This window comes from Eschscholzia californica, unplaced genomic scaffold, assembly GCF_041429995.1.
Source record: "Eschscholzia californica isolate CP2 unplaced genomic scaffold, dmEscCali1.0.p SCAF_3, whole genome shotgun sequence".
Classification (NCBI taxonomy): Eukaryota; Viridiplantae; Streptophyta; class Magnoliopsida; order Ranunculales; family Papaveraceae; genus Eschscholzia; species Eschscholzia californica.
The window spans coordinates 59,242,751-59,261,791 of record NW_028238420.1 but is presented as its reverse complement, the minus strand read 5'-3'; the positions used below and the strand labels follow the sequence as shown (position 1 = coordinate 59,261,791).

Below are 19,041 nucleotides of genomic sequence, written 5' to 3'. Positions count from 1 at the left end.
CCAAGCATGGTCATGCCATTTGTAGCACGCCACAGCACGACTTCAACTATCATATCAACCATGAATTTAACAAAAAAAAACATGAATTTAGGGTGCAGTTTGCACAACATGTGTCCTTTTACGAACTTTATTAATATGTTCGGTCACTTTGTTAACTCTTGGAGAGTTTATTTTTCAAGATATCATGTCTAATTGAATGCATTGTTGTGGCCAAAGAAAAAACCAAAATCTTATGATAAAATTGTTCACTTTTATATTTTGGAGTGCCATGGAGAGGGATGCTCTTAAAAGTTGTACATGAATTATTTGATAGTTTTACAAAGCAGTGACAATGGTCCTTTAAATGTTAATTTCCTAACCCTTAAAAGCATATTTTAAGTTGGTTGACCAAATTTCCTAACTCTTAAAGGCATAATTTAAGTTGGTTGACCAAGCGGATGATAGTGTTGATATAAGATCTATAATCTAAAAGTATCCGGTTTGATGGAGGAGATGGAATTCATGATGTTAGTGAATTTGGGTTATTAAAGATATAAACAGCAAATTTGTCAGACTTTTTTTTTTTTAATTGTTCAGCGTGAATTTGGGTTATTAAAGGTATAAACAATAAGTTTGTCGGGCTTCTACATTTCTCAAAAAAGAAGTGTAAAAGATCAATTTAAAACAAACTCAAAAACCCGAGGGGATTCATTTGTAAGTGGGGCGCCTTTAGACTTTCCTAATCCCAACTGACTGGAAGTTGGAATGGGCTAATTGGGCCAAGACAATGTTGGACCGAGTTTAACACATAAACGCATTTGGTTCAATTCACAGGTTTGGGTTGAAGTAATTCCTTAACTCTCTGTAATATAGGCACTCAATATTTTCTAATATAGGCAGTCAACATTTCTATTCCTTTTTGCATTATGAACATTTTATTTTGCATTATCATTTTAATTTGATAGACAGAAGTTAGTTATTAAGAAGTTATGGAAAAAAAATTTCTCTAGCGATCAAGAAATGAAAAGTGATGACTGAGACAATTGGAACTCCTCGAGAAGACCGTTTCAATTTAGAGTGTTTTTTTGTAGTAGTTCAATTTAGAGTGTTGTCTTGAGGATCCCTAAAATCACTTCTCCCATGACATCGAGGCGTTCTAAATAGAGCTAACGAGTGGAGCAGGCCCGGCCCTGGCCCAAAGCGCCTCGCTTTGGGCCACCACATTTTTGGGGCCACATTTTAAGGGGGTGCCTGTAGTACAGTCTACCAATTAAAGTTTTCAAGCTGGCCCAGCACGGATTTTATCCAAAGAGAGCGGTCAGGTTGGGCTGGTCTTAGAGCATCTCCAATGCAAAATTCAATCTTAGAAACTCGGAGTGCCACATAGGATTTTCCGAGTTTTTCTTAAAAAATCATCTCCAATGCAAAACTCAACTAAGATCTCAAAGATGATGTGTCGAGAGTGGAATAGAGATATCTCAAGAGGACACTCTATTTTCAGAGTGTCCTCTTAAGATATCTCTAATTGTCCAACTCATCAATATTTAAATTTCAGTCAATAGAAATCAAGTCTCCGTATATTTCCTAAATAACTATTTATTTTTTTACAAAAATAACCATGACACGTAAGTAAAATAAAAGAATTTAGAGTGTTGCATTGGAGACATACAAGAATTGAGAATCTCTATTTTTCGACACCTAGGAGTGAGAATCTCAATTGGAACTTGACAAATAGGACGAATAGAGATTTTTTTGAGTTTTGCATTGGAGACGCTCTTATGCTTTTACTTCTTTCTTAACAAATGGGACCCACCAGATTTTGACTTTTTTCAACAAATTCTCTAATTGGGTATTTGACACATGTCTTTTTTTTTTAACTAGTGTTCTTTGTCTAGCTCTCCTCACTCCATCAATCCATCTCCACTTCTTGTCTCTCCTTTCTCTCCAAGCCACTTTCTCTGCTTATCTCCATGTTCATCTCTCTACGATTTTTGTTTAGTTATGTTATTATCTATTACAATATTAGTCATCATTTCATTAGATTTATTCCAATAGTGTTCATTGTAGTTATTGTGTGTAATATGCTAGTTACAATATCTCGAGCTTTACTTAATAATTTTCGTCCTACGTGTGTGAAGACGAGTTTAGCGAAGTTGGTGTCTCATATTTGTATCTTTCCTTGTGCGAGGAGTCTTCCTTTCCAATCCTTGCAAGTGAGTTCTTTTCCGTGAGATTGGCGATTAATGCATTGTCATATAAGTATCTTGTTTCCGTTATTAAGAATTTTGTTTTCATTTGACTTCTAAATATATTATGTAACGGTAGATCCCGCTTCTTAAGTACTACATTTAGTTTGAGAATTAGATTTACCTCATGCTTTTAAGTCATTGATGCATAAAGTCAGACTGGTCTGGAAAAACCAACAACAAAATCGCCCAAATATCATCTGGTCCCATTTTAACATCACAGAAAGGTGCACCCATATTTGCTGGCTAACTATTGCGATGTATGGATTTAGAATTAAGTTGATAGAAATTATGATGTATGCGTTTTTGAATGATGTAAGAGATGTTTGGTATCTACGTAGATTTTATAGGATGGGCTCCGGATCGGCCTAGATCCATGAGGGTCTAAGGTGAAATTTGAATTTGTACAATATAGGGGGCCTCATTTTTTGGACTTCGCTTCGGGCCACTACAAAGTCAGGGCCGGCCCTGGAGTGGAGATGGATTTTTAATAAACCTAAAAGTTCTATGTGACATTTTAAGTTTTACCGGGTGAGTCTCCCATGGGAAACGCGGTAAGTGATATTGTGTGCACGCTTGCACTATAGATTGTCAGGTTTTTTTAGTGCTTGTTCACTTATGAGGTAAATCACACATCTTCTCAATAGTGTGGGACTGATTTACAAGGCACATCTAATATCAAATAGTAGCAGAGACTATTTTTTTTTATGAAAGAATAGTAGCAGAGACTATGATAATGTAATATCTGATTGTGCTTGCCATCTTAAAAGATTTCTAATGATATTGTAAACTTTAATAGTTCAAGACTACACAGTTTTAAAGTGGGTCACTGGAGTTCTATTCCTATACAAAGGGCATAATACTTCTCCTGGCAGCACATAGGATTGATTTTGAACACTGAAATCATTTTATTGCAATTCAAATTCATAAAATGGGATGATAGTAGCCCCCCAAAAATTACCCTCTTAAAATAAGTGAAATAACTACTCCAATTTGTTGGTCAAAGTCATCTTTTGGTCTCATACTCCCAAGATTATGGGGTTTCCCATAAAGTAAATGTTCCTATTTGAGTTTCATGGGATTAAGATGGATCTCACCTTTGTCCCCAATATACATATAAAAAGCCCCATTCTGGTCCTAAAATCAATTTATTTGATCATAAGTCAAAAAACCTTATTTGACTGTGGATCCCCATGTAAATTTGGTATAGGTCAAACTGAGGTTTATGTATCCTTATTAACAGTCCTCCAGAAAATATTACTCCTAGTAATTGACTAGGAAACATAATAGAAGTACCTCAGAAGAGAGACATTTTAAGTCACCAATACAATAATGATTGGGTGGATGCAATTTTTGATAAAGAAATTGACTGTAATTCGAGATCCGTTCTGATAGAGAAATCGATAGCAATTTCAATAGCTCAAGTACAGTCACTACTTTCGCTATTTTACATGTTCTATTTTAAGGTATCTAAACTTACTGTCTAGGGTTTATCAATCTTTTATGTTGATTTAGGAGGAATTTAAAGAGGAAATAATATCAAAAATGCTATAACTACATAGAATTTTTACTTAATTTTTGACATGTTGACTCATCCGGTTAACAAACCATCCAAATTTTAGTCAAATTTTGAAAAAAAAAAAAAATTGTCTTTTATCGAAAGTGAGTCAGCATGTCAAACATTAAATAAAAATTCTGTGCACTTATAGCATCTTCGAAATAATAAAACAAAAAATCCCATATGAACTTCAAAGAATAAGTTATTAAATAGATAAAAAAGAAAAGTTGTTCGTGCTTTGCAACAAAAGAAAAGTTGTTCGTTTAATTAAACGGCATTTTTGTCTTGATCAATCATAATGACTAATATCATTTAAGCTTTGGATAATTTGTTTTCATGTAGGATTATCCTCTTTTGCTTTGCAACAATTTCGAAGTATGACTATCCATGATAGTTAATTCCTTCCATATATTCATGTGGGCAAAGATCTAAAGGATTCGATAAATAATAGTAATTGTAAAAAAATTACACACAATATAAGAGATATATGTGGTTTGGTTTATAAGACCCGATCACCTACAAATAGCGTGCGTTATGATTTTCAGTATGCGTGAAGAACAAGATCACAAAGACAATTTCAAGAATTTCGGTATTTGTTGTTCACTCAAACCTTAATTCTTAGATTCCACGACTCACTCTCAAAATAAAAAAAAATAAGATACACTCTTTATATTTGAGTTGTCTTTCATAAGAGTAGGATAAACATAAGTGAACAAATGATACCAAAATTTTGAAGCTTTTAGATGGTTTCTCATGTTACTTTTCAAGTTAGATCTCGACCCATCTTAAGACAATTTCAAAAATGTGTTTATTCTAATCTTTCTTTTTGTGTCTATTGTTTGAAAAAATGTATTGAAAGTGAATTTTGTTAGAAACATCATAAAAAATTCTTTCTAAATATATAAGTTTCATCGAAATCCGACATCTATTAAAAAAAATAAAATATATTTAGAGTTTAAAGTGAAAATTTAAGAATTCATTAGTATAAATTAGTAGCTTAGTCTTTAAAAATAATTTGAACTCAATAACAATTATGAATTTTGTTTTTGTTTTTTTTTTTTAACTATTTTTAATTCCCTCCCCACCACCCCATGGATACTAGTGATCCTCTCTCCTAAAGGACCTAAACCCACCATCACCACCACCCATATCTCCCAAATCTTTATAAAAACCCACAAGACCCATTCTTCTTTAATTTCTTCTCTCTAATAAGTCTCAACAAAATACTACACCCATATACCTCTTGTCCCTCTCACTGCAGCTTCTTTCCCTGATTAGCTAAAGGTTCTTACTAATGGTGAAAGAACTTGTCTAATTGTCTCTAAAGCTAGCTAGAGAAAGAGTTTGAGATTACAATGATGATGAATAATTGTGAAAATGGTAGTACTAATAGTGGTGGTGGGCCATGTGGTGCATGTAAGTATTTAAGAAGAAAGTGCAGAAGAGGGTGTATATTTGCACCATATTTTGTTAAAGAACAAGGTTCAACTCATTTTGAAGCTGTTCATAAAGTATTTGGTGCAAGTAATGTTTCTAAGATTTTATCAAGTATACCAATTCATCAACGTCTTGATGCTGTTTTTACCATCTCTTATGAAGCTTTAGCTCGTATTAGAGATCCTGTTTATGGCTGTGTAGGTCATATCTTCCATCTTCAACAACAGGTAATTGATTACTAATGTTTATTTACTACAATGGTTTAGACTTCCACAACTCAGATTTGAACTTATGATGTATTCATTTAATTGCTACAATGGTTTAGACTTCCACAACTCAGATTTGAACTTGTTGTGTCGACAATGTTGAGTTTGTTGACATTGTCACGCATCGTCCGAACTTTAGAATTTTCAAAGTAGATAAACCTCAAACATTTCTTTCCTTAGAAGACGAGTCTAAGATAGTTTGACCTAGTGATCTCCTAGGAAACCCGGGTCTCCATTGTAGTCTTGTAGAGAATCCTGCTTTGTGTGAACAACATAGTCGATCATGAAAGACAAATGGACTACCACAAATAGGGAGTATTATTTATGTTTATCAATTGTGAAAAGTATTAACCAAAAAAGAGTTGTATTTGGTAATTTATGTATAGGTGGTGAATTTGTGGGCAGAGTTAACTTTTGTGCAGGCACACCTTGCAACCTTAAAACAACCTTCTCAAGCAACCATAACTTCACCTCAATCTTCTACAATGGTTAACATTCATTCTTCATCGAACATGATATCTTCTTCTAATGTGACAACCCAGATTAGCTCTATCCAATCACAACGACAGTCTACAATTAAGACTAAGAGTTTTTGTAGTCCGACAAACGAAGATATAAACATTGACAGTGGTGATTTACAAACATTGGCACGAGAATTTGTTCATAGCTAGATACTAGCCTACAACATAAATCTTGCTAAGATGAAAGTTTACTCTTCTCTTGTTAAGATGAAAGTAATGACTTCTACTAAATCTTGCTACCTTCGTAGTTATAATTGCACTCAAGGTTCCTAAAGAAGCCATATGAAATTAGCTCAAAACCAACTAACCAATTTTTTGTTTAGTGGGAAATCATTGCTCTGAAACCATTTTGACTTGAGTGAATATACTATCTCAAACAATGGTAGTAACCAAATTTTATTACAATTTCTTTTATTATTTTGGCAGATTTTTATTATTTTCTAAAATACTTTTGAACCACTTTCCCCTCTTTTGTTTGGGACGTTTTTCCAGTTTTTGTTCGAGCTTATACTGCTACACTAAATATTATAACAATGTTGCACCACGTTTGCAAAGATTAAACACATTGAAAATAGTGACAAGTTATTAAATAATGGGTCAATTCGTAATATGTTCTGGTAATCAGAGACGCTAAATTTTTTATTTCTACACCTTTTTATTTTCATTCACATAGTTGATTAAGCTATGCTATATCATAATAATAGAAGGAGGATCATTAAAGAATAGAAGACAGTGAGAAGGGAGGAGGTAAATGAGGGGATAAAATCAAGAGACAAAGAAAACTGGTTTATATCTATTATATAAAACACAATGTTTTATGCTGACTGGGACAAACTAAAAGACAAATCCAATAGCTCGTTATGTTTCTCATCAAATCCTAGACATAAGATCAATTCCCTACCTCAAAAAAATGAAATTTGATCACCCACTCACTTAATCTATTATACAAAACGTCATGCTAAATCATGGTCATCTAATTCATTATCATCAAATCTCAACCGTAGTATATTTTACCCTCATATACCACTCATAAACCTCCATTTTAATGACCTTTACTAAATGGTCATTATATTAAATAAATGTCATTAAAATTTCTCCAGAACTTCTAAAAGATTAATTTTTTTTAGGTTATGAAATTATGACCCTTAGATTTCAACTCTTATTTTCTCTTTAAATCATAGCCTTTGGTATTTCTCTCATAACTTTTTTATCTCCATAACTTCTAAAGAATCTCTATAAATTCTCAAGAATGAATTGATCTTCGGTTATAAAAGAAATGATTAATGAATTCTATCTCATACTCCCCCCCCCCTCTATGTATACTTTCCTCTTATAATCTTTCATCTTTACGCCTCTTTCTCCATCTCGTTCTCATTACAGATTCTCCTTCGCGTAGTAGAAGAATTGCATAGAGGTGTTATCTACTATAAAAGAAATATTAGCTAGAGATATGCTAAGAATAATTGCCCAGGAATACTTAGTTGATGGTAGAATTTTCTTTTTACCATTTTGATTGATCTCTTTGAGTCTCTTCAGTAGAAGAGATAACAAGTTGTGATTTAGAAAGATAACAAAATGTGATTAAGAGAGACTAATGAAACAAATTTTACAATTCAAAATTAGTTTTTCTTAGTTATTTGGTATTAGGTTTTCTTAATGTTTGTATTATGTAATTATCAATATATGATTGATACCGAGATTCTAATATAGCTCTTTTACCAATTTAATTGTAAACACAATTGTAGATAATGACAAAAATGTTTAATTGTAAGCAATTTTAAATATTTAATTGTAAATACAATTGTGGATACTAAGCATATCTCTCTATCTCCCATTTTTTCTCTCTCTTATCTATGTCATTTTTCTTTTACTTTCGTTCTATTATACAAATTATACGGTGATTTTGACTAATCTACTGATTTGGCTTCTACGTTTATCTTTTTGTAGTGAACAATTTTTTCTTAAAGGTTTTGATTTTCAATCTTTTAGGAACACTCGAATCATTTCCAATTGGTCTGGAAGAACATCTTTTGGAGAGTTCATTGTTACTGTTTTTATTAATTTTGACCATTTGAAATCTATTTTTTAATTTTAAAATATTTTTTGAGATGAGTAAGAGTCAATTAGTGATATTCTTATATCTTTAAACTACACATTAGGATTCATTATGTAAACCGATAGGAAGACATCTCCTCTTCTTCGGTAAATCTTTACTAGATTTTTTTTATTTATATTTTTCTGATTTTTCTTATGTTAACTCTGTTAATAATTTATTTTCTTCTATAAATTTAAGAATTTGAATATAATTTTTATGTAATTAAGAATATAATTTAATACTTCTAATGAACACATAAAACACTCAATTTAACATCTCGTGCCGGAGGCACGGGTTATACCTAGTTGATTTATAATACTGTAAGTATATCTCAGTCTACATTTTGAAAAAAAAATGAGAAACAGGAAGTAAAAGCTAGCAACTGTTCTTAAGGCGACAAAGAATATTACATTTTATAGACTTCAACGGCTATCGTATGCTAGTTAAATGCACATATAAGGCTAATGCATTGTACAGGATGTGCGGGTAATGGTTTCTATCACCTCGTTCACGTGCACCGGCATTACATTATGTGGTAAGCACTGGAAAGCCCCAGCCGCCATACGACTACAAACAATTACCACGACTCAGACTTTTATAGTTACAAGAAATGGAATCTTATAGTTACACTCACCGTCGAATAAGCTCCTCATCTATTGCTTGGTTTATTGGCTTAGATGTTGTTTGCAGACATTTGTTGGGCATAGTTAACGTCACGGAAACCTCTTAAAAGAATTAGGTTTTCGTCCAAAATTTATAAAACTCCGAGAAAAACTTTATAGCTTAAGACTTCTCTTTTTATTTTTTATTATTATTTAATTAGAATCTATAAAGATAAAAATAAAATCCACATGTACATATATAATTGACATTCAAACATATTCTTTTATTTAATCAGAATCTATAAAGATAAAAATAAAATCTACATGTACATATACAATTGACATTCTCACATATTCTTTTATTCAAACATATTCTTTTATTTAATCAGAATCTATAAAGATAAAAATAAAATCCACATGTACATATATAATTGACATTCAAATATATACTTTTATTCAAACATATTCTTTTATTTAATGAGAATCTATAAACATATTCTTTATAGCTTAAGACTTTTCAGTTTTTATTTTTATTTTTTTATTTTTTAATCAAAAAACTATATAGCGTAAGAGAAAAACTTTATAGTAGCTTAAGACTTTTCTCTTTTTATTTTATTTAAACATAATCTTTTATTTAATCAGAATCTATAAACATATCTTTATAGCTTAAGAGAAAAACTTTATAGCTTAAGACTTTTCTCTTTTTATTTTTTATTATTATTTAATCAGAATCTATAAAGATAAAAATAAAATCCACATGTACATATATAATTGACATTCAAACATATTCTTTTATTCAAACATATTCTTTTATTTACTCAGAATCTATAAACATATTCTTTATAGCTTAAGACTTTTCTCTTTTTATTTTTTATTATTATTTAATCAGAATCGATAAAGATAAACATAATATTATCCACTGTTGGTACCCGTTCGGTATATTGAACTTCCTGCCCAATATTTTATTTAATCAGAATCTATAAAGATAAAAATAAAATCCACATGTACATATATAATCGACATTCAAACATATTCTTTTACCTACGATGGTAGAAAAAAGAAGAAGTTTTAGAGATTGAGAAAGTACAAACCTGAGATTGAGAAACTACAAAAAAAAAAACACAGTGATGATTTTATATAATGTATGACATGGTTACATTAAAAAAAAAAAGACTATGTCATGGATACATTACTAGATGGAATAAACACATAAAATAACCCTAGAGACCATGGGGACTATATTTTAGACGTCATTATATCTAAGTACTTTATGATGTGTCTCGAAATTGCTTGGAATAATATTCAAGGGAAACCAAACCAAACCAAACCAATTTCAATTTCATAGTTTTAGAAACATCCCGATTAGATAAATAATACGTTATGAGATCGCTAAACATACTTACAAGGAGAGGATTAGGAAGATAATTAAGATATAAGAATCTAGAAAAAGAAAGAAATCAAAAAGAAGGAAATAAGAGTTGAAGATGGAAAAGAAGATACGGAGAGAGACGAAGAATACCAGTACGTCAAAGAGAGAGAGACAGAGAATCAAATAAAAGACGGGGGAGATAAAGGCAATTAGCGAAAGTAGTTAGGTTTAGGATAAAACTTATCAACCCTACATCATCCGGTGTGATCCTACGACCCTACTTATAACAAGAAATTATTAGGTGCCCATAAAAGTATAAACACCACTATAAAAGTAATTAGGTTTAGGATAAGACTTATCAACCCTGCTATTTTGACTACCGTCTTAGAACAACTCCAACTTGGGGCGGGAGGTGTTGGATTTTGTATGTCTCAAAGACTACTTAATTATCTAACTAGTATTGTTAGCGAAATCTCTAACATCATATGTTTAACACTAGTAACCAGGATCATATGCATGTACTAAAGATGAACTAGAACGGAAAGAAGAATACCTTGTTTGCTTTCCCTCGAACTAAATTTCGACCCGTATTCGGAAGATAAAAGCCTTCAAGTGTAGTTCCTCTACTTGAGACACCGAGTTGGTTGACTTGAACTCCCTTATTTAACTCAGCTCTTGAATGTTGAGATGAAGAACAACTTCTAGACTAGATAGATTGAATGAAATTTTTTTCTCTAAAATCCTCTCTCTTCAATAGTTGTGAGAGTGATTTCCTTCTGAAAGAATTCCACACCTTTTTTGTTCTCTAACTTGGTCCTTATATAAAGAATTCCTAATAAGAGTTTCACTCAAACTAGGATTCCTTCAGTCCCTCAGAAAAGATAAACTTGCCAGAACTTCTTTCTGACTTGGAATCCTAATTAGGAACAACTTCCTATTAGGGTTTCCTTAAGTGTATGGCCGACCAGACTAGCCCCTTAATGGGCTTGGTCTGTCCGACCCAATACCCTCTTATGGTCGGCTATGGTCAACCCACTAGTGGGCTTGATTTGCTCAGCCCAAAATTGACTTTTACACTTTTGCGGGCTTCCTTTCCGAGCTCGATTCTTTTCTATCTTTGTAAGCACTATCAGACTGGATCACATTCATCTATAGGCAAGCTCTCACTAGTCTATTCTTTTCGTTCAAGTTACCACTCTTATGTATAACTCGTTGGAGGATCCAGTCTATGTTAGCCGCGGATAACCGAAGTAATCCGACAATCGTAAGCGGCTTCTAGCTAAGCATTACGACTTCTAATTGGATCGGACTAGATGATCTTCCATATAAGGTCATTATTATCCTATGAACCAAATCGTACGCATTGCGAATAGAAAGATTATGCTGAAAGATTATTTCTACACCATTTTATTTTCATTTACAATATAGATTATGCTACGCTATATCATAATAATAGAAAGATGATCATTTAAGAAGAAAATAGAATGAGATAGAAGGAGACAAACTAGCTAATAGAAACAAGAGATATAAAGAATGAAAAACTTGGTCAAAATTCTTCGATCAAAAGTTTATTTTTGGTAAAAAATGATCCATCTATTTTCTTCTCCCTCTAACTCCTAGTGGTCAAAAAGCTTGCGTTAGGATTTTGAAATGAGTTGCACCAAGGCGAAGGAACATTTAGAGAAATATGCAGGTTAAACCCTTGGTTGGAGTGGTAAGAAGTATTATCTTCCAACTAGAGGTCAAGGGAGAACGGCAAAGGGTATATTTGAAAAAAAAGTGTTTTGGTCAAATGTTAGGGGGCAAGGCGGGCGATTTGGTAATATCTTAGTGACTAAATGGGAATAAGCCCTAAAAATTAGCGGGAATTTTGGAGATACCTCCTCATCAACGAACGCTGGGAAACGTTAATGGTTATTTTCTCTGTCTATTTTCTCTGTCTATTTTATTTATGCAAATCTTGAGATTCTTGTTTCTTTTTTCTTTGGAAAATTCGATTCCAACAGAACTCCTCGCAATTGAAAAGATTACATTTGAAAAACATTGGATGATTCTTAGCAAAGATCAATCAGTTTCTCTCTCTAGATCGGCTCTGATCAGGTAATTTCTTCTTCACCAATTTTTATCAACATTTCTTCCCATTGTTTGTCTGTATGTGTTTCTGGTTAACTATTATTGATCTTGATGGTTGAATTTGAATTGGTGTGACAGGGATGACATCGGGTTAGACCATTAGGATTTCTTTCGTTTTAGGTAACTCACGGTATATGAATAAGAACCCTAATTTTCCATTCAATTGAATACACTTCTGATATGATTTCCTTTTGGTTTTCAAATTGAAGAACCCCAATTTCCTAAATGTCTTGCATTTTAAATAGACATACTTAACATTTCCATACATTCTGAGAATCTAAAATCCCTCGATTGACAAAGGTAGTTTTTTTATAAGTTAGATCTAAAATCTGACTCGAGGTCTGAATTGACTCGAGTCAGGTTTCAGAATGTGTGTTTTCATTTGTCTGATTCATTATGTCTGACTCATTTGAATTATTGATTTGGGTTGATTTTTGGTAAAAAAAAAAATCATCCCCTTGAGTAGTTCAGATACTTTTCGCTGTCTCAAACGAATTATTTGGTTTGGCAGAGAAATAACACTATAACAATATCGACATGTCCAATCTTCAAAATTATAACCTTCAACATGCTGAGAGAAACTGTGGAACTTTTCTTTGCGAACTTCAGGTAATTAAAGACTCCTCTATCACTTTTTTATGTTTGTGTTGATGGTTATTTTATCACATTATCCCTTACAAGGCATCTTCATAGATAAGAATTTTTTTTTGTTTCGAACTATTTTTATTTTAGAGAATATGGGATGAAGTTGGAGAATCTGATGTTGAAAGGGATAAAATGTTATTTGAGCTAGAACAAGAATGTATAGAGGTATACAGAAGAAAGGTAGATGTAGCAAGCAAGTCAAGAGCTCAGTTGAGGCAAGAAATTATTGATTCTGAAGCAGAGCTAGCGGCTATATGTGCAGCTATGGGTGAGCACCCAGTGCACATCAGACGGGTGGGTATCAGCAAATTACCTGAAATTGATAACAGAAAGGAAGAAACTATTTCTGATTAAGAATTTCAGACTGGATTGTTTCTTAATTTTATGATTTCTACTTTAATAAACTCATTAGTCGAACCAATATTTTGGGTTTGCAGTCTGATCAAAACATCCGTAGCTTAAAGGAAGAGCTTAGAGCCATTTTCCCACAACTAGAAGAGATGAAGAAGAGGAAATTTGACAGGATAAATCAGTTTCTTGCAGTACTGGAGCAAATACAGAAAATCTTGAGTGAGATATGCTCCTCGACAGAAAATGAACATACAAACCCAATTCTGGATGAAACTGATATTTCATTTAAAAGGCTTGAAGAGTTACACAGACAGCTTCAGGCACTACAACAGGAAAAGGTTTGTATTTTCTGTTGACCAATGCTCGGGAGAAACACCGTTTTGTTGACAAAATTTTCACCCTTTATTGCTTCTTTCTTGTTTCAAGAATAACAAATCATTGGTAAAAAGAACATTATTGGTCCGAGGAACAAACCCTTTATGGGTTTTGCTCCTTATCTTTCCTTATTTTCTATTTTCAGATCAACAAATTACGTCCATTTCGCCTTTCCATTTTCTGAAATATACTCTATCAACTTATGGTTTTTCTGCAGAACGATCGTCTGAAGCTGGTTCTGGACCACCTAACTACTCTAAACTCATTATGTTTGGTACTTGGTATGGATTTCAAGCACACAGCAACTGAGGTTCACCCCAGTTTAGATGATTCTGATGAAGCAAAAAACATAAGTAATGATACAATTAATAGGCTTGCAGATGCAATTAATAGATTACGAGAGGTTAAGAGACAAAGAATGCAGAGGGTATGTTTAAAATATAATTTTGGCTTTCCATTAACTCCCAATTTTTCTTTCTTATAAGGCGAGAGAGATTTGAAAGAAAGAGGCATATAGAAAATTTGATGTCAAACTTAGTTTAAAAAGTGTTCTCAGTGTTGAGACCCTTCCCACAGCTTCAAGATCTCGCAACCAGTATGCTGGAGCTATGGAATTTGATGGATACACCAGTTGAGGATCAGCAGATGTTTCAGAATGTTACCTGTAATATAGCTGCATCAGAGCATGAATTTACTGAGTCCAACACACTCTCTCTAGACTTCATTAATTATGTGAGTTTGCAAAGATAGACCCGAGAAAAATGGAAACCTTCTTGTCGATTTCTTTACTATCTGGTCCGTGTCAATTTCTTCATCTTAAGATGAATCATGATGCAGGTTGAAGCAGAGGTGTCTAGGCTGGAAGAGCTAAAATTAAGCAAGATGAAAGAGCTTGTACTGAAGAAGAGGTCAGAGCTAGACGAAATATATCGACGGTCTCACATGGTTGCAGAATCTGGTTGTGGAATGGAATATGCAATTGAAGCGTATGAATCAGGTATATAGCTATATATTATTTCCATAGAGTGCGGTATCGAGTTCTTATAATCCTCATATAAGAAGTGTATGTTTTTTTATGCAGGAAGCATAGACCCAGCTTGCTTTTTGGAACAAATTGAAGTTCAAATAGGAATGGTTAAAGAGGAAGCGTTTAGCAGAAAAGATATTCTGGAGAAGGTTGAAAAATGGATGTCCGCTTGCGAGGAGGAGATCTGGCTTGAGGAATATAATAGGGTCTGTAATTTTGTGTTATTTTCACGTGTTCTTGGTACTCACGCTTTCTCCAATCTCGTAACTTAACTTGTATATGTGCTATTCCAGGATGAGAATCGTTATAATGCTGGAAGAGGTACACATCTTACACTGAAGCGTGCTGAAAAAGCTCGTGCAACTGTGAACAAGATTCCTGGTAAGCATTTTCCCTCAAATTTTGCTTAGGGACCAAGAATTTTAAAAGTTCTGGCATAAGTCCAAAGCAGCGCAGTTGAGTTAGTCTGGCTAATTTAACTTCTATTGTCTGTTTGATTGATGTATGATTCTTTTTAAATTGTTTGGGTTATGTTTGTTTTGTTGCACTTGGTACAGCAATGGTTGAGGGATTGACATCAAAAGTCACGGCTTGGGAGAACGAAAGAGGTGGTGAGTTTACATATGATGGGGTAAGCACTTCTTTTCTTACTAGTACCGAATAAATTTAAATTAAAAGTCCTTATATTCCTTATTAATCTTTTTAGCTTAAGTTTATACTAGTTAGAAACTACCACATTTTCTGCACGAGTACAAGAGTAATAGTAGTCTAAAAATCTTCCTTTTCAAAATTGATAACGAGTCCCCCCTTTTTTTCTCAATGAGCAAAGAGTTGTAATTGGTTTGCGTAGATTGTCTTAAAGAGATCCGACCGGGTCTCAATGTCAAAAGGTTATTTCCAAGTTTACTGAATTTTGGCAACTTTAAAGTCGGCATCTAGTTGTTCTGATGCATAGTACATTTTCTAACGTGTATATATATATATATATATATATATATATATATATATATTATATATATATACACTCTAACTCTTCTTTTTCTCTGGTTTGTAGGTTCGGCTTCTTTCTATGCTTGAAGAGTATAGTTTTGTTAGGCAGGAAAAGGAGCAAGAGCGTAAATGGCTACGGGTATGCTCCATATTTAAGCACCCCTTACGTCTTTAAATGAGTGTGAGTCGGTTCTGTACATCCAATTGGACGGTGGGGTGAGCAAAACTACACAATCCAAGTAGTTCGATGCTATAATTTTTAAGTATCATTATACTCTGACCAATTATTCAACTACTAGACAATGTCTTGTGCTTACTCACCTCACCAGTGAGTCAACAACGTCAAGCTTTTCCATAAGTTAGTCGGTAACTTGTATAATGTATCTTCACTGCAGGATCAAAAGAAACTTCAAGGTCAGCTTACGGCAGAAAAGGAAGTACTCTTCGGCTCTAAGTCAAGTCCTTTAAGGTCACAAAGTTCCAAAAAATTTGTGGGTAGACCTTCAATAGGAATTGGTGGCAGAAAACTTTCTTTTGGTGCAGCAAACTCGCAAGCAACTCAAACTGACCCATCCCACTCAGCGAAACCCACTACTCCTAAAGGAACCCGAAAGCGCGATCGCTTAACACCACAAGATGATGGTTTTGGAGGTTCATTCGCAGGTTAATAGCCATAAACAAGTTTTCTTACCCATACATGTCAAACCTCTTCTTTTGTTTTTGTTAGGCAACACGATTTAGGACTTGTTAGGCAACTCAGTGTATGACACCCCAGAGGAGCTTGATCCAAAGTTCATGGCATCGACTAGCTCTCGTCAAGTGGTTTTCACTCAATCACTCGAACAGACCACTATTGGTACTTTCGAACCTCGTTTTGCAGCTTTATTTTCAGGTTAACATTTTCAAAATTTCATACAACATTTTATATCACAAGATTTCATAGTTGGACCTGATTCGTTCTTCTTCTAACAAATTTTTATCGAATCTTTTTGTGTAGGTAGGAGAGGTTTAGATTCTATTCATTTTCCTATTAGAAAACATCTTAAATTCCACCCATACATACGGAATTTAAATACCCATGAACTCTCCCCCCCCCCCCCCCCCCCCCCCCCCCATCTCTTCTGTATATTCATCGATGACCAACATAGCAGAATTCTAGATGATCTTAATTCTTAAAAGACTTCTACGTGTACATATCATTGACTGCATTATCAAAATTGTCTTCAAAGGCTGAAAAAGAGACCCAAACACCTAAACTCAAGTCAATATCACCATATCAGTTCCTAGCTAGTACTCCTCAAACCTTGTATTTACCAATCCAAACAGCTGCAACGGCGAAAGTGCAGAGGCAGTTTGGGAAAATATAGATCGTCCGAGAAGAGCTAGTGGCTAGCTAACTATACACATAGTTTTGGATAGTCATGTGAAGGAAGATGGAAATGGATATATTATTCTGCTTTCCTTATCTGCATATTTTTCCTCTTGAATTTGTGATGGTGAAAATTTGTTTTACCATATATATATATATGTATGTATGTTCTTTATAGTGGGTTTTAAGGACTACAAAGTACTTTTACACTTCAAAGTAGGAATTTAAGGACTTTGATAAGGTTATCTTTGTTTTTCTTGAAGGTCGGAGTCCGTATCTATTTATGTGTAAGTTACTTGTACATATTTGCTTCTCTAGTAAAATCAGATCTTAAACGAACATTCCTTTCAATTTAGACTTGGTTTTTTAGTTGAAAACACATGAACCGGGGGTAGAAGGATTTGTTTTAAGATCTAACTCTATTAGAACGATAAAAGCATACGGAAGAACTTTACAGAGTTAAATCTTGTATCTTCATCTGAAATACAATTTGAGATGATTGACTTAACTTAAGATCTGTTTTTGTTAGAGGGACAAGAATATAAGAAAACTCATGCTTCTAAATGGGTTTATATCATGTGTTTTCTTTGTCTTAGATTAAACTAAATTTAGTTCAATTTATATCTTTATTTTTCCTCTTTGTTTTGTAGGTAACGACGAAGTTTAACTGATACATAAGGGAACACAATTTGATTATTACAATGTTGTCCAATGAATTGATTTGAGTGCTTCAACGTCCCATAGTGAAAGTGTTTCTCAGAAGAAAAAATAAAAAAAATAAAGTGCTTCTCAGAAGTACAAAAATAAAAGTTGTACAATAGGTGATTGACTAAGGCCGCGGCTTTGGGGAATAAAGAAAATTTTCCGGGGAATAAAGACTTTTCTTAAAACTAGTCAAATAAGATTGACTTTTTATGTTTCTTTTTATTGCTAAGGGGCTTCTAATTTTAGAAGATGCTATGAAAAAAGGATCCTCCATCTCATCACCTCTCTCTACCACTTCATCTTCTCGACACCTCATCATCTTCTCCGGCGAAAGTCGCAGGCCGGCAAATTTTCCGGCCGACGACCTTCAAACATAAATTTTTTTTTTTTTTTTTATTTTCTCTCTCTTTCTCTCTAATTTTTTTTTCTTTTCTCTCTCTAATTTTTTTTGATGGAAAATGAATCTCCTGAATCTTTATCTTAGAACCCATATATCTATTTTTCTTCTCTACCCTTCCTTCATCTTCAGAAGAAGAATCAGTAGCATTTGGATCGTTATAAATAACTCTGATCTTTCTGATCATTTTGGTCCGATTTTGTTCTTCCTTCATTAACTGACTTTGAGATCCTGACATTTCTGGATCCAAACCAAAAACTCCCCAGAAATTATACCCTAGAATATATCAATTGAATGTAATCTAGTAAAAATCTCACAAAATCTTAGCTTAAACCCTAAAAACCCTTGAAAAGTCAAGTAAGATCCCCTCTCAAGAACAAGAACAGATAGAAAAACCGTTTAATAAGAAAACCCCTGAAACAAGATTACAAATCTATGGCTACTATTTCAACCTCTCAAAAAAAATCTAGAGAGAGAGGAGAGAGAAGAGAGAAAATAAAAAAAAATAATATTTTTATGTTTGAAGGTCGCTGGCCGGAAAATTGGCTAGCCGGCGACTTTCGCCGGAGCAGATGATGAGGTATCGAGAATATGAAGTGGCAGAGAGAACAGATCAGATGGAGGAGAACTTTCAAAAAAATGTATTCTGTATTCCCCATAAAAATTTATTCCCCGGAGAATTTTCAAAAAAATCTGGATTCCCTCGAGAATTTATTCCCCAGAGAATTTTCTTTATTCCCCAAAGCCGCGGCCTTGACTAAATAGACAAGTATGATACTAAAAATAAAGTTATAAGAAATCATGAAAAGGTAAAGTTGAATTATATTCGGGGGACGTGTTTTAAGTCCAAAATCGCATGGTCAATGAGTCTAGAGACCAAAGATAATCTGAAATAGAAAATAAATCCACTCAAAGTAAATTACATGGCTATCCTCTCATTTTCTTTCACTACCTAACTTATCCTAAGTTAAAAAAA

General features: G+C 33.4%; 2 protein-coding genes across 17 annotated transcripts; both read left to right on the top strand.

The window, feature by feature from the left end:
* The first annotated feature begins 5,056 nt into the window (after nucleotides 1-5,056).
* On the top strand, nucleotides 5,057-6,248 carry LOC147552566 (LOB domain-containing protein 31-like). Its single transcript, XM_086667847.1, has 2 exons — nucleotides 5,057-5,447; nucleotides 5,873-6,248. The coding sequence occupies exons 1-2, from the start codon at nucleotides 5,139-5,141 to the stop codon at nucleotides 6,155-6,157; spliced, it is 594 nt and encodes a 197-aa protein (XP_086523973.1). The 5' UTR covers nucleotides 5,057-5,138; the 3' UTR covers nucleotides 6,158-6,248.
* A 5,482-nt stretch (nucleotides 6,249-11,730) lies between these two features.
* LOC147552565 (65-kDa microtubule-associated protein 3-like) lies at nucleotides 11,731-18,888 on the top strand. 16 transcript variants are annotated; one of them, XM_086667846.1, is made up of 16 exons: nucleotides 11,871-11,986; nucleotides 12,080-12,173; nucleotides 12,285-12,336; nucleotides 12,718-12,815; nucleotides 12,939-13,145; nucleotides 13,289-13,540; nucleotides 13,795-14,004; nucleotides 14,154-14,309; nucleotides 14,415-14,574; nucleotides 14,659-14,810; nucleotides 14,898-14,985; nucleotides 15,162-15,235; nucleotides 15,659-15,733; nucleotides 15,990-16,450; nucleotides 17,614-17,797; nucleotides 18,831-18,888. In XM_086667846.1, the coding sequence occupies exons 4-14, from the start codon at nucleotides 12,744-12,746 to the stop codon at nucleotides 16,260-16,262; spliced, it is 1,719 nt and encodes a 572-aa protein (XP_086523972.1). In that variant the 5' UTR covers nucleotides 11,871-11,986; nucleotides 12,080-12,173; nucleotides 12,285-12,336; nucleotides 12,718-12,743; the 3' UTR covers nucleotides 16,263-16,450; nucleotides 17,614-17,797; nucleotides 18,831-18,888. The 16 variants fall into 16 exon arrangements, with proteins under 16 accessions (XP_086523969.1, XP_086523958.1, XP_086523965.1 ...); XM_086667843.1 differs by having other exon boundaries at nucleotides 11,731-12,173; nucleotides 12,285-12,326; XM_086667838.1 differs by having other exon boundaries at nucleotides 11,838-12,173.
* Nucleotides 18,889-19,041: the final 153 nt, after the last annotated feature.